At 37.1% G+C, this 16,213-nt stretch overlaps 1 protein-coding gene across 1 annotated transcript in view; it reads left to right on the top strand.

The window, feature by feature from the left end:
- Positions 1–14,981, top strand: part of ADSL (adenylosuccinate lyase) — a 30,310-nt gene extending 15,329 nt beyond the window's left edge. The window contains exons 4-13 of the mRNA XM_081331206.1: positions 74–153; positions 1,174–1,345; positions 5,023–5,069; positions 5,619–5,709; positions 6,245–6,314; positions 6,853–7,000; positions 8,843–8,933; positions 12,733–12,822; positions 13,569–13,745; positions 14,842–14,981. Of these exons, the coding sequence (XP_081187332.1) occupies positions 74–153; positions 1,174–1,345; positions 5,023–5,069; positions 5,619–5,709; positions 6,245–6,314; positions 6,853–7,000; positions 8,843–8,933; positions 12,733–12,822; positions 13,569–13,745; positions 14,842–14,928 (1,053 nt within the window). The 3' untranslated portion in view covers positions 14,929–14,981. The remainder of the gene's footprint in view (positions 1–73; positions 154–1,173; positions 1,346–5,022; positions 5,070–5,618; positions 5,710–6,244; positions 6,315–6,852; positions 7,001–8,842; positions 8,934–12,732; positions 12,823–13,568; positions 13,746–14,841) is intronic.
- The last annotated feature ends 1,232 nt before the right edge of the window (positions 14,982–16,213 follow it).

The raw sequence follows: 16,213 nt of genomic DNA, 5'->3' as shown, positions 1-16,213 counted from the left end.
GCCTTAAATGAGATGATGATGATGATATTGCTTCCCTTATTTTCATGTATGTTATTCTTCACTTTCATTGTAGCTTGCCACAATAATCAATCGTCTGGCAGATTTTGCTAAAAAGTATTCCAACTTGCCCACTTTGGGCTTCACTCACTACCAGTAAGTAATTATTTAGATTTTTATTACTTAATAATATGACTGCTACTTTTTCTGTTTCATCTATTTTATGCATCAGTGGCTTTCAACTTCTATGGGGCATGATTAAGGACAGTAAAGTTTATGAGTACATCCCTAATTTATTGAATTCCAATAAGGGCAGGGGCTTTCAACATAAAGATTTTATCTGTTTGCAAAAATGCTGTAAATCATATTTAGTCTGATTAAAATATTTGTAACAAGAATATAACTCATCTAAACACAATAAAATCAGCCATGCTTTTATTTCCTTCACTAAATTCCAATTCAGTAATCTGTTATGAATTGCCATGTTTTCTATAACATAGTCTTTTGCTGCACATGTTCTATAATTCTTTAATTTTTTTCCAATATGTTTAAATCAGTGGCATATAAAATATGCTAGTTTAATTAGCAATTATGTAAAATACTTAATATCCCTTCCCTAAGTCTTCAAATCTAGAGGTTCTTATTTAATTTAAAAAATAGCTGTTATTAAGTTAAAAGGTCATGGTTTGTTTTTACCAGATCCTATAACTAAGATAGGGACAGGGTGGCTCAGTGGGTTAGAACGCTGAGCTTGTCGATCAGAAGGTTGGCAGTTTGGTGGGTTGAATCCCGAGTGCCGCGTAACAGAGTGAGTGCCTGTTACTCGTCCCAGCTTCTGCCAACCTAGCAGTTTGAAAGCACGTAAAAATGCAAGTAGAAAAATAGGGACCACTATGGTGGGAAGGTAACAGCGTTCCGTGCGCCTTTGGCTTCTAGTCATGCCGGCCACATGACCACGGAGACGTCCTCGGACAAGCGCTGGCTCTTCGGCTTTGAAACGGAAATGAGTACCGGCCCCTAGAGTTGGAAACGACTAGCACGCATGTGCGGGGGAACCTTTACCTTTACCTTTATAACTAAAATGGAACTGCTCTAGGAAAAGCAAGTATAGTCATTTTGTAATAACATTAACTTTTATGCACTTGTCCTTAAATAATTGTCTTTGTGATGTTTTAGGCCTGCTCAGCTAACCACTGTAGGTAAACGTTGTTGCTTATGGATTCAAGATCTCTGCACAGACCTTCACAATCTTGAAAGAACACGAGATGACTTAAGATTCCGTGGGGTGAAAGGCACAACTGGCACCCAGGCCAGCTTTTTGCAGCTTTTTGAAGGGGATCACAGTAAAGTAAGTAAGGATGCACTGGCCTTTCACTTAATTGTTACAGCAATTAAGGAATTGAAGGTGGATAAAGCACCAGGTACGGATGGTTTGACTGCGGCCTATTACAAAAATCTACAAATAGAGATGATAAAACCGTTAAAGGAACTGTTCCAGACAATCCAGAGGGGGGGAAAGGTGCCACCGTCTTGGAGAACAGCTTTTATTTCCTTGATTCCGAAGGAAGACCAAGATGCTACTCAAGTTAAAAATTATAGACCGATATCGCTTTTAAATACAGATTACAAGATATTTGCTAAGGTTTTGGCTAATAGATTGATGAGGGTTCTGCAACAGGTGATTCATGGGGACCAAACGGGGTTTATTAGTGGTAGGCAAATGAAAAATAATGTGAGGCATATAGTTGATGTGTTAGAGTTTTTGGAAAGGAACAACCAGATCTCTGCGGCGCTAATTTTCTTAGATGCTGAAAAAGCTTTTGATCAATTGAATTGGCAATTTTTGTTGAAAGTTTTAGACAAAATGGATTTTGGGGAAATTTTTTTGCAACCGATTAGGGCATTATATCAAAAACAAACTGCCCGAATTATAGTTAATAATAGCTTGACAGAAGTATGTAATATTGAGAAGGGCACAAGGCAAGGCTGTCCGTTATCGCCCTTGTTATTTGTGTTAACATTAGAGATATTATTGGTCAAAATACGGAATTCGGAAAAAATTAAGGGGATACAAATTAGAGATCAGGATTATAGATTGAGAGCATTCGCAGATGATCTGGTTGTTACAGTGACCCAGCCAGAGAACTCTGTTGTGGACCTGATGGAGATAATAACACAATATGGGAAGGTTTCTGGATTTAAAGTTAATACACAGAAAACCAAAATTTTGGTCAGAAATATGACAGCTTCGCAAAAGGCTCTTTTAGAAGGACTAACTGGATTTGAGATTGTTAAAAGGGTTAAATATTTTGGGGTGTTTTTGTCGCCCTCTAATACAAAGTTATATAAAAATAATTATGAAAAACTATGGGGGAAAATTCAAAAAGAACTGGAGAATTGGGAAAAATTGCAATTGTCTTTGTTGGGACGGATTGCAGCAGTGAAAATGAATGTCCTGCCTAAATTTTTATTTCTATTTCAAATGATACCGATTCTTAAGAAAGATTCTAATTTGGAGGAATGGCAGCGAGGTATCAATAAATTTGTGTGGGCAGGGAAAAAGCCACGAGTTAAACTTAAGATTATGCAGGATACTCGTGAGAGAGGTGGGCTTAAAATGCCCAATCTTAAACTATATTATGAAGCTGCTGCATTAGTAGGAATAAGTGATTGGATTAATTTGACACAGGAGAGATTATTAAATCTTGAGGGCCATGATTTGTTGTTTGGCTGGCATGCATATTTGTTGTATGACAAGAAGGTAGACAATGTGTTTAGAGTGCATATTTTAAGACAGGCATTGCTGAGAGTTTGGAAGAAGTACAGACATAAGTTAGATTGCAAGATACCACTGTGGGCAATTCCAAAACACGCAATAGAAAATATACATGCTGGTTTCAAACATGATGTGACTATGTACAAGGAGATCCTAAGTTTGGAAAGAAATGTCTGGTGTTTGAAATCATATAGTCTCTTGCGAGAAGAGAAGGTTGTTCAAAACTGGTTCCAATATACTCAGTTACGGGCCAGGTGGAAAGAAGATCAGAAAAATGGTTTTACAATGACTGATGAAAATTTGATAAAGCAAATTAGAAACCAGGGACCGGCACATATTAAACGGATATACCTTGCATTGATAGAGATTGATTCAGAAACAGAGCTTGTTAAGGATTGTATGATAAAATGGGCCCAAAACATCCAGGAAGTTATGACAATGGACACGTGGGAAAAGATTTGGGTGAGGAACGTAAAATTTACACAAGCTCAAAATCTAAGAGAAAACTTTTACAAAATGTTTTATAGATGGCATTTAGATCCTAAAAAGCTTGCAAGTATGTATCCGAATTATCAGCCTAAATGTTGGAGGTGCGGTGATGAAGATGCAACATATTTTCATATATGGTGGACATGTAAAAAGGTTAAGGCCTTTTGGATAAAAGTTTGGTGGAACATGCAGAAGATTTTTAAACAGAGGATAAAGTTTTGTCCGCAACTTTTTTTGTTGGGAATAATTACAGATGCTACAGTTGTGGACACTAAGTTGATGTTGAATTTAATTACGGCAGCAAGACTCTTGATAGGTCAGTATTGGAAGAAAGAGGAATTGCCGTCTATAGAAGAGTGGACTTTAAAGGTTTCCGACCTGGCAGAGATGGCGAAGATTTCGGCCTATTTGAAAGATCACTCGCAAGAACGCTATATTATGGAATGGAGAAAATGGATTGAGTTTATCCAGAATAAGTATAGGGTTAAGAAGTTTTATGTAGCATTTGAATAAGTCTTCTTTCTTTTTTCTTTTTTTTCTTTTAGTTTTTTTATATATATATTTAATATTACTAAGGTTTGTTTTATCCTATATAAGCTAGAGAGTGATGGATTTTAGAGCTTATAGTTGTTAGTATATGATTGTTTATGATTGGTTTTTTTTTTATATATACCTTGTATTTAGCTCTGGGAAGTTGGGGGGGGGAGGGGGGAGAGGGAGGGGGGGAGGGTGAAGGGAGGGGGAGGGGGGGTTTTAAAGAAAAATTGTATGTTAAAACTTTTCAATAAAAAAAATGTGTTCTAATTAAGTATTTATATGTTAAGAATTATATACTGCCTTATAAACATTGATAAAGGCAATATATAAACCCACTTACAAGCATGGAAGAAAACATTGAAAAACAATGTCAGAAGCAGCAAAATGAATACTATCAAGATTAGCAAAAAGAAAAAGAAAAAAAAGATGAGAATGTATTCCCAGAGGAGCACTGAGCCGTGGGGCTGGTTAAGCCTCTGACCCACATTTTATTTTTTTTCATGTTAAATTTTAAATATTTTTGCCTCTTACATGATTTTTACATATCATTTTTATGTTTTTAATAATTTGTACACCTTCCAGAATCTCTATGAGTGAGCTGAGCAGTTTCTAAATTTGATAAATAAAAAGTAAATAAATAAAAACTGTGGATTCATTCTGGCCACATCCCAGAACCTTACGCTCTAGGATAACTTTTTCTGGGTCTGGAAATGCTACGGTGAACCAGAAGTGCAGGCAGTAAAGGAGTTGCCTACAAGATAGCACAGGTAGTCCCCCACCTTAATTGAGCCCAAAATTTCTGTTGCTAAGATCTTTGTTAAGTCAATCACTGCAGTTGTTAAGGTTCGTAACAGGGTTGTTAAGTGAGTCTGGTTTCCCCATTGAGTTTGCTTGTCAGAAGGTTGCAAAAGGAGATCACATGACTCAGGGACACTGCAACGGTCATAAATATGAGTCAGTTGACAAGCATCTGAATTTTGATCACATGGCCATGGGGATGCTGCAACGGTTGTAAATGCAAAAATTTGTCATAAATCACTTTTTTCAATGCCGTTGTAGCTTTGAACGGTCATTAAACGAACTGTTGTAAGTCAAGGACTACCTGCCACTTCATCTATAAAATATTAGAATGGTGTTAAAAGGGAAACTATCTGGGTAGCATAAACATGATCTTCTTTTCAGACACTGTATTCTGAGGTTCCTGTCTGGTTTTTTTTCCTAAGGTGGAGGAGCTGGACAGACTTGTGACTGCAATGGCGGGATTTAAGCGGTATATATATATTTTTTAAACCCCACCCTTTAATACTAAGGATATGTTTAAGCATAACCTTCTAAGGAGTATAGGAGACTTTCTTAACAGGAAACAGAGCAATGCATGGCCTACACAGATTGCTGGAGGCTTTTTGAAATTTCAGACAAAATCTTCTCTTTAGAAATACTAAGACCTGAATCTGGGATTTTATATATATATTCTATTAATTAGCCAGGACCTTTTGCTTTCTAAAAATTAGCAACCGTGCAATATGATCATGTTGTACAGCTAATAATTCCTACTAATGTTAGGCCTTGTTTTGAAGTATACCTATAAATAGTTGTTACAGCATTCTAATTTTATGTTTAGCTGCTGCCTATTGCGTTCAAATTTGAATTGTACAACCAGACATTTTTTTCTATGTCATGTCATGCTTATTCAAGGCTAATATAATTTAAAAATCAGCTAACCAATGAATCTGGTATGATATTCATGCATTTTTGCATGTTCAGTCTTCCATAGGCATAGGTCTCTTTGAACTTCATATTACTTTATATTTGATTTTAGGGCTTATATCATCACAGGACAAACATATAGTCGCAAAGTAGATATTGAAGTTCTCGCTGTTCTAGCAAGTCTTGGGGCAACTGTACATAAGGTAAGAAAATGTACAATTATTGTAGAGAGAAGCTCTAATGTATGGATAGCAAATGAGTAGCTTTGTGATTTTGCTGAATTACAACTCATAGCAGCACCAGCCATGGGGACCAGTAGTGAAAGACATTGGAACAAATTATGGATTAAGTAGCTCCATCTGACAATAAAATACTAAACTTTGGTAGCATGATTTTGTTTGCTTCTTTACAAGCCTCTAGAAAAGTTCATTGAGCCTTGGAGATGCACCAATTTTAGTGGACCTCCCCCATCCTCCCCAAACATGGACTAATCATTGTAGTATTAGTACATTGCAGATATCACTGTGTCATTTCATTTGCCAGGGCCCCTGAAGATGATGATAAAGAACAACCTCTGAGCTTTAAATAGTTTCAATCTTATAAGTCCAATAAATAAATAAGATACAGTTTAAGGTCATTTGCCTGACTCTTCCCTCTAAAAATGTAAATGTCCATCAGTGGAAATGGTACTCCTTTTAAGATTATTATTGTGAATTTATATTAATTATTATTTTCTAGATATGTACTGATATTCGCCTTCTGGCCAATCTCAAAGAAATAGAGGAACCTTTTGAGAAAGAACAAATTGGTAAGCACTGAGTAAAAATAAGATTTTGTTCTCCTTACTTTATTTAACTTGCTCAGCACTGTTTAAATTGGTCTATCTATAACATCTTTATTTAACATAATCAGAAGTTTAAAATAAATTATTACAGTACTTAGCAAGTGTTAGAAATGATTTCCTGACAATTTAATTTTATAATTTTTATGTAAAAATATTGCAGAGAAGAATACAAATATGTTCTACTGAAATTTAATGGAATTTACATTGCCATTTAATATATATCTAAAATTACTGCTTTATTGGCAAGTTGTCAAAGGAAAAATTATATCTCCCCTGAAAATCTGAAGTTTATTGATTTATAGCTTTGAAGCCATAAATATGCACCTTTAAAGAATGCTTCTTTCATTCTTTGAACACAATGGTTCCTTACATCCTTTCCGGAGAAAAAGCAAACTGTGTTCCATATTTGCACTGCAATCAGCTGAGGCTTTTAGTTTTTACAGCGTTTTACATTTTCACTGTTCTGTCTCATGATGAGCAATTATTTAAAAATGTTTTAAAGGTTCAAGTGCCATGGCTTATAAACGGAATCCCATGCGTTCAGAACGTTGTTGCAGTCTAGCTCGCCATCTTATGATTCTTGTCCTGGATCCCCTTCAAACAGCCTCTGTACAATGGTTTGAGCGAACATTGGATGACAGTGCAAACAGGTACATACTTAAGAGATGCTCTTGATGTATTTGAAAGTTATAGGAGGAAATTAATTACAAGAAAAATATGGTTGACTGTAACATGCTCTATGCCATCCAGGCCTGAAGGTAAAAGTAGCCCATCCTTCCAACTGGACTACTTTTTCTATAGCACTGACTACTTATTAATATATTATAGTAATTAATATAGCAATAGCATTTAGCATTTACCACCCCAAAGCACTTTATACCACCTTCTGAGCGGTTTACAAGTAGAAGCATTATTTGTATATTGTTCCCAACAATCTGGGTCCTCATTTTCCTGACCTCAGAAGAATGGAAGGCTGAGTCAACCTTGAGCCCAGCCAGATTCAAATTTCAGGCTATGGCTAGAGTTTGCCTGCAATATCACAGTTTAACCACTGCACAACCAGGGCTCCTAAAATATGCAGGGAGTAGGGCAAAATAGTACAGATCCTTGACTTACAACCACAATTGGTATCGGAATTGGTAGCGGAGAAACTCAAGCTGCTGCCGCTCAAATCTCAGTCTCTCTCAGGTCTGGGTTTGGATAAAAAGCGTTTGAGGAGCAGCGGCTTGAGTTTCTCTCCTTCGTCCCAAAGGAAAAAAATGGAGACACAGACCAGGATTGCTCTCAAGAATTTGTGGGTGCGCTGCTTGCTTGTGTGCACCAGCCTCATTGAGAGCAATCCTACTGTACGCCTGTGCTCATTTTCACTTGGACAGAGCAGAGAAACTCAAGCTGCTGCTGCTCAAACACCTTTTATCCGAACGGAGATCTTGGGGAGATGAGGAACTCCATCTGAGTGTGAATGTAATGCTTGAAAACGCAGTGATTTGCTTCGTTCTGAACCACCCCATTTGCTCAGAGGGAGAATCCAGTTTCCCCAATGTCTCCCTTGCATCTGAGTGGAGGAAAGCGGAGGCACAGCAGCAGGATTGCTCTCAATAAGGCCAGCGCACACAAGCAAGCAGCGCACCTGGGTCTTATTGTTTGTGAGAAATTTTCCTGCTGTGCCTCCGCTTTCTTCCACTCAGATGGAGCTCAGAAATCCAAGCTCCTGCTGCCACTTGAATGAGGAGAAGAGCGGTGGGTTTGTGCCTGCCGGCTGGCCAGACAAAAACTAGGTCAGGCGAGGTGACTGGTTGGCTGGCTGGGAGGGAGATCATGGCTGCTCAGGTGGTTGCTGCCACTCCCGGCTTGGATGCAGGTGCAAGGGACCTGACTCCACAATGCCTCCCCACTCATTTGAAGGCTTCGTTCCTGCCCTCAAACTAAGTCCGGCTCAAACAGCTCAGCCGGGCCACTGACCATATTGGTTCCTGCACCCAGCCGACTCTGATTCTACGCTTTGCATAGGTGTGTAAATGAAGCAGACACTTCTCTCCCCGCCCCCAGAGAATGGCTATGATCTCTTTTGCAAAGAATGTGTGTTTGAACTTGCGCGATATTACGGCACCCAGGAGCTTCCATTGTCAGCACGAAAAGCATTTGCAAGCTTTTCTCCTCTCCCTCAAAGGAAAGAAACCATGGCGAGAGGAGACAGATTTTGCAAGGTAAAGGATTCCAGTGTGGCAGGAAGGGAGGAGGAAGCAGTTGTGAGGAATGGGGAAGAAAATAGGGTGAATACTGTACTGCAGAGCCTCTGCGGTCACTCATAAGGGCGAATGACTGCTGTGGTGCTGTAATAGTCGTAATTTCAAGAATTGGTCGTAAGCACTAGGGGACGCTAATCATGTAACTTTGAACGAGCGTTAAGTGAATTCTTGTAACTCGGGGATTACCTGTAACAAACACTGAGCTGTTTCTTTTTGTAATCCTTGTACTGTTTTTTTCTACAGGCGTGTATGTTTACCTGAGGCTTTCCTCACTGCTGATATTATACTCAGTACCCTGCAAAATATCTCTGAAGGACTTGTAGTATACCCTAAGGTAAGAAGTAAAAGCAAATATGTAGAATTTAATCCTCCATGCCAGATGCCATTTGTGATGTTAGTTATAATCCAGATACAAAACAGGCCTATCCCTCAAGAACCATTTCTCTTTTGGAAGACTGACTTCCAGAAGACCCTAAAACACTCCTGAAATAGCAAGATCAGTATGCTCCAGAGGAAGAACTGATATGGAAAGAATTTCCTAAAATAAAGTTGTACACCATCATCCCATTTACAGCATTGGGCTATAAGAAATCTTTAAAAACAATGTTAACAAATTCTTTTATTATGTTATCTGACAACCTTAATTAGAGATGCAGCAATTGTATTGCGTGGTAAGACTGTGAGTAATATTAGGCAGATTCCAGATAGGATTCCTTACCAAATCATCCAAACCAGGGCTTTTTTTCTCATAGAACGCTCAGAACGGCGTTCCGGCACCTTTTCTTTTTCAAAAAAAAAGCTCCCTCTATTGGCTTTCAAAAGCCTATTGCAGGGATAGGCAGTCTTGGCTCTTTTTTATGACTCATGGACTTCAACTCCCAGAAATCCTGATCCAGCCACGGTGAGGGAAAAGAGAGAGGTTTCCAAGCTGAGCCATGCTGACTCAGGAATTCTGGGAGTTGAAGTCCTTGAGTCATAAAAGAGCCAAGGTTGCCTACCCTGCACTAGAGGAGGATATTAAAATTATTTACAAGGTTACTTCTTTAGAAACTAAACTTTTAGAATCTAAAACAGCTAATTCAAAAAAGCCAACAGGAAAGAACCTCACATTTTTCATCTCCTTCTGTCTTTTGGAAGGTAAAATTAGATAACAAAATATATTTCCTATGTTAACATCTCTGCACTGAAATCAAAAAGGTAACAGGGAAGAAATGAGAAACATTTTTCTCAATGTAATATGTCTAATTTAGCTGATGCTAGGAAAAAAAATAGTATCTTTTGTACATACTCTTGAAAACTATTTTGAATCTATAACCATGTATTACAACTAAACCACTTTAAATTAAACAATTCTTAAGAATGAAATATTCTTAATTTGGACTTTACTTTTACTGTTTGGACTGTTGTGTGTTTTGAAAAATAGATTATTTAGAATCTAGTTATGTTGCACTTCAGTCTTTAATTAATTAACCTAGTATATACATAACAATATATGATGTTTTCCATGGTGAGCTTAACATCAATAACAACATTTATTAAAAAGGCTAAAATAATTTCTGGTGGTATTATCTGTACATTAAAATTTTGTTTAGTCACAATCTTTCATTTTTCACATTCTGGAAAAGCAGTGGTCATGTATCCTAGCAAAAGATGTTACATATGTGCATAAGTAGCATATGCCTTTTTAAAAATATCAAACGTGCAAAGAAACAAAAATAAGTCCAAATTATCTGTATTACATCCAGAAATGCCAATTTTGCAACCAATATTTTTCATCCATAATTATGGCACTCTAAGGATACCTGCCTACATGCAAATGCTTCTCTGGGATCAGTAACACAGCAGGGATTGCTTTTTCCTTCCAGTAACAGATTGCTGGGAAATACCAAACATGGCCTTGAGAATACCAATGTTTGTAACAAATTTTTCTGGATGTGGTTAGAAAGAGGCCTAGAAATGCCAGCACAAATACATCACACTTGCTGAACGTGAACACGCAACTAATTACAATCTTCAATTATATGTGATATATCTAAAATGAGATGGGGTGTCTCAACTGCAACTTGCAAACCATTCCGTTTTGTGGCAAAACAATCCAGGACAAGCTGATCAGCAGAGCTTAGAGAGGACTCATTAACACAATTTTTGGGAAGGAAAGAAACAGAAGGACAGTTTAACATCTTCCAGTTGATGTTATGTTATGTAATATCTTCTGGGAGTTGAAGTCCACGAGTCATAAAAGAGCCAAGGGTGCCTACGCCTGGCCTATTGGCTTTTGAAAGCCAATAGGAATTGCTGCTGAGCACGCCAAAAGACCCGACCGGCAAATGTTGCACAGGCAAGTTGTCTGCAGCGAAGGCAGGAACTTTGCACCCCTCCCTGCTGCCCAACTATACCATCTCAAATAGGATGGCAATAAACAATTTAGGCTTTTCAACCTTTTCAGAATTGTACCACTTTTAGGACATGACAATATTCAAGCACCACCAGTGCTTAACAAGGTATCAAAAACTTGATGACTAAAAAAAGGGGGGAGGGTATTTTGGGTTTCATTGGTTAGATTCATTTATTGTTATAGAAATGGCTAGTTTATTATAGAAAAGCAAAAAGTTGAGGTTCAATGTTAATGCTTCCTTCTACTTCTGTAACAGAGGAAGTCAGAAGTCAGTGCCTTTTCTTTTTCCCTTCTCCCCCTCACTTTTCCCTTTTTCTCTCACCCTTCGCTCACAAAAGCCCCCCCACTCACTCACACTTTGCTCACAAAAGCCTCCAGTCGCTCTCACTCACTCCTACATCTCGTTCAGTCTCTCCCCCACTCACTCCGTCTCTTTCAAAGGCCTCTTGCTCGCTCACTTACTGCCTCGTCGCTTCCAAACACCATTTGCTCGTTCACTCACTCACTTACTGCCGTTGCTTCCAAACGCCATTTGCTCGTTCACACACTCACTCACTGCCTCAGTGCTTCCAAATGCCATTTGCTCGTTCACTCACTCACTTACTGCCCCATTGGTTCCAAACACTTCCAAACGCCACTTGCTCGCTCACTCACTTACTGCATTTGGAAGCAACGGGACAGCAAGTGAATGAGTGCCGATGCTGGAGGCCATCAGCTGTTTGGCGCCGGAGACCGCTGCCACAAGGAACACAGCTCTGGATCGGGGTTCGGAGCAGCTCCGGGTGGGGGCTCAGCATGAGCCGCGGCGTGGCAACTGCGGGGAGGGGAATCCCCATGGCAGCTGTGGGGAGGGGAATCCCCGCAGCATGTGGCTCTGAGTCGCAGGGGCGGGGGTGCAAAGGATGGGCGGCGATGCCGTAGCAAGACACCGGCATTGCTCCCAGTGACAGCACCTCTGAGTTCCGTCACCTTTTTTTTTTTAGAAAAAAAGTACTGATCCAAACAATGACATTTACTAAATTGACTTTTTATTTAAATGTGTAAAATAATAAATACAAGTATATGATTTCAGGTATTTTAAAAGGTCATAGAATTCAGTTGAAGTATGAAACTATCTCGCTGAGACAAAAATAACAACTGAAGCAGTTTCTGAGTTATTAATTTCTGTATTTATCATGTACATTTCAAATAGAGGGAAAGCTGGCTTGTTGCATAGAAACAACCTGTTATTTTTTGCTTTGAAGAAACTATCTGCACCTATTCTGTGGTTAATTTTCTAAGCTTGTATTGAGGAACATGTCATCTAGAAATATAATCATTATCTAATATTCTGCAGTTGAGTGGCATGGTGGCCTAGACGTGAAGGCGCTCACCTCCCACTCAGAAAGTTGAGAATTCAATCCTAGGCAGTGGCAGATTTTTCTCTATCAGGGCGCAAAGAGAAAATATCTGTTGTGAACTCCGCATAGGTGTCAGGAAGGGAATTTGGCTAGTAAATACTCAGCTCCACTCAGTCGCCCCGACTCCACCCCAAAACAAAGGGATTAAAGGGTCATAAAAAGGAAAAAAAGATCCAAGACTCTGCAGTTTCCTTCCTACCCACTGAGATCCTCTGCATAAAAAAAAGAATGTGTTTTATCATAGGGCTATGTTCCATCTGCTGAATAAATAAATAATTAAGAATAAGAAAACCATATTAACAATCCAGTATATAAAGATTTACATCATATTTTTTTAGGTAATTGCAAGGCATATAGAACAAGAGTTGCCTTTCATGTCCACAGAAAATATCATCATGGCTATGGTGAAAGCTGGGGGAAATCGCCAGGTGAGTAAATTATATGTGCTTAGTTATTAGTTCCTAAGAAACAGACATACAAGAAACAGAGAAGTTATAAAAAGTTTATGGAAATCAGCTCTTAAATTACTATACTTGGTTCAACCTATTTGATACCAGTAGATCAAATTATTCTTCAGCCTTGTTAATATAAATAACCACACTATTTCTTCATTTTTCTTCTCTATCAGTTCAAAACATCTATGTGTATTGCACATAGCAAAAGATAAATTATCCTAAAAATACTTGTTTTTTTCAGAGTTTGGTCGATAGGTAAGTTCATTTTGTAATCCCTAAAGATAGATAGCAGTCTGATGCCAGGAGCACATAATTCTGACTTTCAATCTCCATTTGGAATGAGCTGCAGAATTATTTTGTTTCTTCTCTATCCTGTTTTTTTGTAATATTTGCCTACTGATATGGTCTGGAAAAAACCTTGCACACTGTAAGTTTTTGACTGGTTTTTAACTTAAATTCTTCTAAAAAAACAATAAAGAGTTTTAGAAGTATTTTTACTGTCTCATTGCAGATTGTAAATTAAAAAGAAAAATATATTAAATCTGATAACCATTTGGGATATCACTGGAGAGAGAATATAGCAATAGCCTTCTCATACTGCTCAAATCCTGTTTGTAAGATGAGCTACCTAGGATGAGCTTCCTAAACTCTGTATTAATAATGGGATGTAGCATTTTCCTAGCTTAGGACTAACACTTTGTCCATTTTTTACCTTTTAGGAATGTCACGAGAAGATAAGGGTTCTGTCCCAGCAGGCAGCTGCTGTTGTGAAGCAAGAAGGAGGTGATAATGACCTCATTGCACGAATTCATGCTGATCCTTATTTTAGCCCTATCCATGGGCAATTGGAAACTCTCTTGCAGCCCACATCCTTCACTGGTCGTGCTTCCCAACAGGTAGGGAAAAACAGAAAAAGCTAGTGTCCTTACTAGATTGCTCTTAATTTTAGCTTTCCTAAAGAAAGCTTTTTTTTTAATCCACGACTGTTATGTCCCAATTCAGATTTACTCTTACTCTTATTAAAATTGATATGCTAATCTGTTTTTTTAGACTAGCCAAATCTTTTTTAGCCAAATCGCCTTCTCTTAAGTTCTTGGGTAATCTATTGCTATTTCATTTTATCCTAATGTATTTTGGACTTTTTATTCTAAATTACTTATTCTACCTTGCTATACTGGCTTAATACAGATTGATAGACCAAAAACAGCCTACTGTATACTTTCTATATAAAGTCTTATTTAATAACAATGAGCAATATTGTTGTTACTTTTTTATTTATACAATTTTATATATTGAAATCATTTCTCACTTTTCAACAAAAATAGCAGTTAAGGGACTAAGAATAAAAAAGAATGAAAGCTGAAAAACTTACTTTCAAAAACAATTAAACTGTAATTAGAACTCATCAGTAAAGTGGAAACAGACACTGGTCCAACCAGTTAAAATCCAAATCAGCAGCCAAAGCAGTTTATCATAGGATAACTGTTTGAATAAAATTGTCTTTGTCTCATGATAGAAAAACAATATAAGTTAATTTTCCAAATTTTAAAGTAGCTCCAAAGTAGTTGCAATTTGTACTTCCCCATATATGTCTCCAATGATACCTAAATTCAAGAGAAGGATCTTTTACAAATATCTTAAATATTAAGATATCTTTGTATCTTTCAAAAAGCTTGCTTCCAAGTACTGTTGAAATTTAGTTCTATAGAGGTTTATTTTAGAACCAGGAGTTTGAATTATATCTGTATAAATAAGCCAGCAGTCAGTGAAACTGCTCTATCGGAGTTGCTCAGCTGTTCTATCACTGCAAAATTCTGGACCACCTGAACTTCCAGGACTCTTTAAAACATGCTCCTACAGAATATATAAGACAAAGTAAAATGTCAGGGTGGTCACTTCTAGATAGTTTTCATATGGTGATAAAAACATGGCAAATTGTAAAAGGTTATATATTCATTGGATCTCAAACTAGATCTTGTTTCTTCACAACAGGTGGCAAGGTTCCTGAATGAAGAAGTCAAACCAGCACTGATCCCTTATCAGAGCAAAATGGGTGTGAAAATAGAACTGTCTCTTTGAATCAGTATTTTATGGGTGGCTTGTGTAGAAAGAGTAATAAAATACTTTTAAGAATTAAATCAGTTTAACGTGAATTATTTGATGGTTCTGCTGTAGGGCTGAAAATTATTGTGTTGCAGACTTCTGAAGACATATGAAGATGAATTAATGCTAACATTGTAATTACAAACTTTCAGATGTTTACAAACTGGTCAGGCGAAAATAACACAGCTAGTTTTGCATTTGCAAGTCTCAAGCAAAGTAAGAAGTCTGTCAAGTGTTTCTTGATACATAATCTATTCAGTTTGTCAGCCACAAGATGAGAATGGCTGATGTAAACAATAAGACAGTTCCAGCAAGGAAACAGTTAAAATTACAATTCTTGATCTTTGGAAAAGCATAGATTCAACTCTTCAATTTCTTCTACGTGCTGGTGGAGAAGCTTCTGTCTTTTGTAGAAGGCTGATGATTGATCAGTACACTTTAGGAAGACTTTGCATCTTCTTGTAACAGAACCCTACAAATTTTTCAACATATGTTCAGAACTGTGTAAAAACTATGGTAGCCTGGAACTTAGCATTTCCACCTCAGCTGCCATATAGTTATCTGTGTGCAAATACACACTTCTGCTTTTTACAATGAGCCCGAATGACTGAATGTATACTTCACTCTTTGTTAAATTTTAGGTGATAAACTCAGTTCAGGAGATTTATTTTTTATATAATATTTTATTAATTTTCCAATTTTACATTTAAGTATTTAAAAAGCAATGTGGTGGCTGGGTTAACCAACAGTTTGATAACAAAATCTTTAGTACAAATCTCAAGTTACAACATCAAATATTTCCTCTTTTTTCCCCTTAACATTTACTGTCTCATATTTAAGCTAATACAGTTCTTATTATAGCAACTCAGTAAAAACATCATTATTACATTTATCAATAAATTTTAGCCTATACATATCTTATTTTTACATTCAATCTTCATAAACAATCCATATCCTGTTATTAATTTTTCCCCATTTTACTTTTCCATCAATATTCCAATTTAACCTTTAATATTTATAAATTTCAGGCTTTAGGTAACCAACATTTCCTTATCTCAATTCATAACAGAATCTAATATCCAAAATACACATTTAATCTATTTGAATATAATCTTGTTCTACTTCCTAAAAGTTATCTATTTCCCACCATATTAAACAATCTACTTAATAATACAATATCCCCTTTAATAAATAAAACCATTATATATATTACCTGGGTTAATCAATAAATCAAACATATTCGTAATATTTTTTTCTTTTA

Source organism: Vipera berus, assembly GCF_964194415.1.
Source record: "Vipera berus genome assembly, chromosome: 6".
NCBI classification, from domain to species: Eukaryota; Metazoa; Chordata; class Lepidosauria; order Squamata; family Viperidae; genus Vipera; species Vipera berus.
The sequence above is the reverse complement of the archived record's forward strand: the minus strand, read 5'-3'. Positions and strand labels throughout refer to the sequence as shown.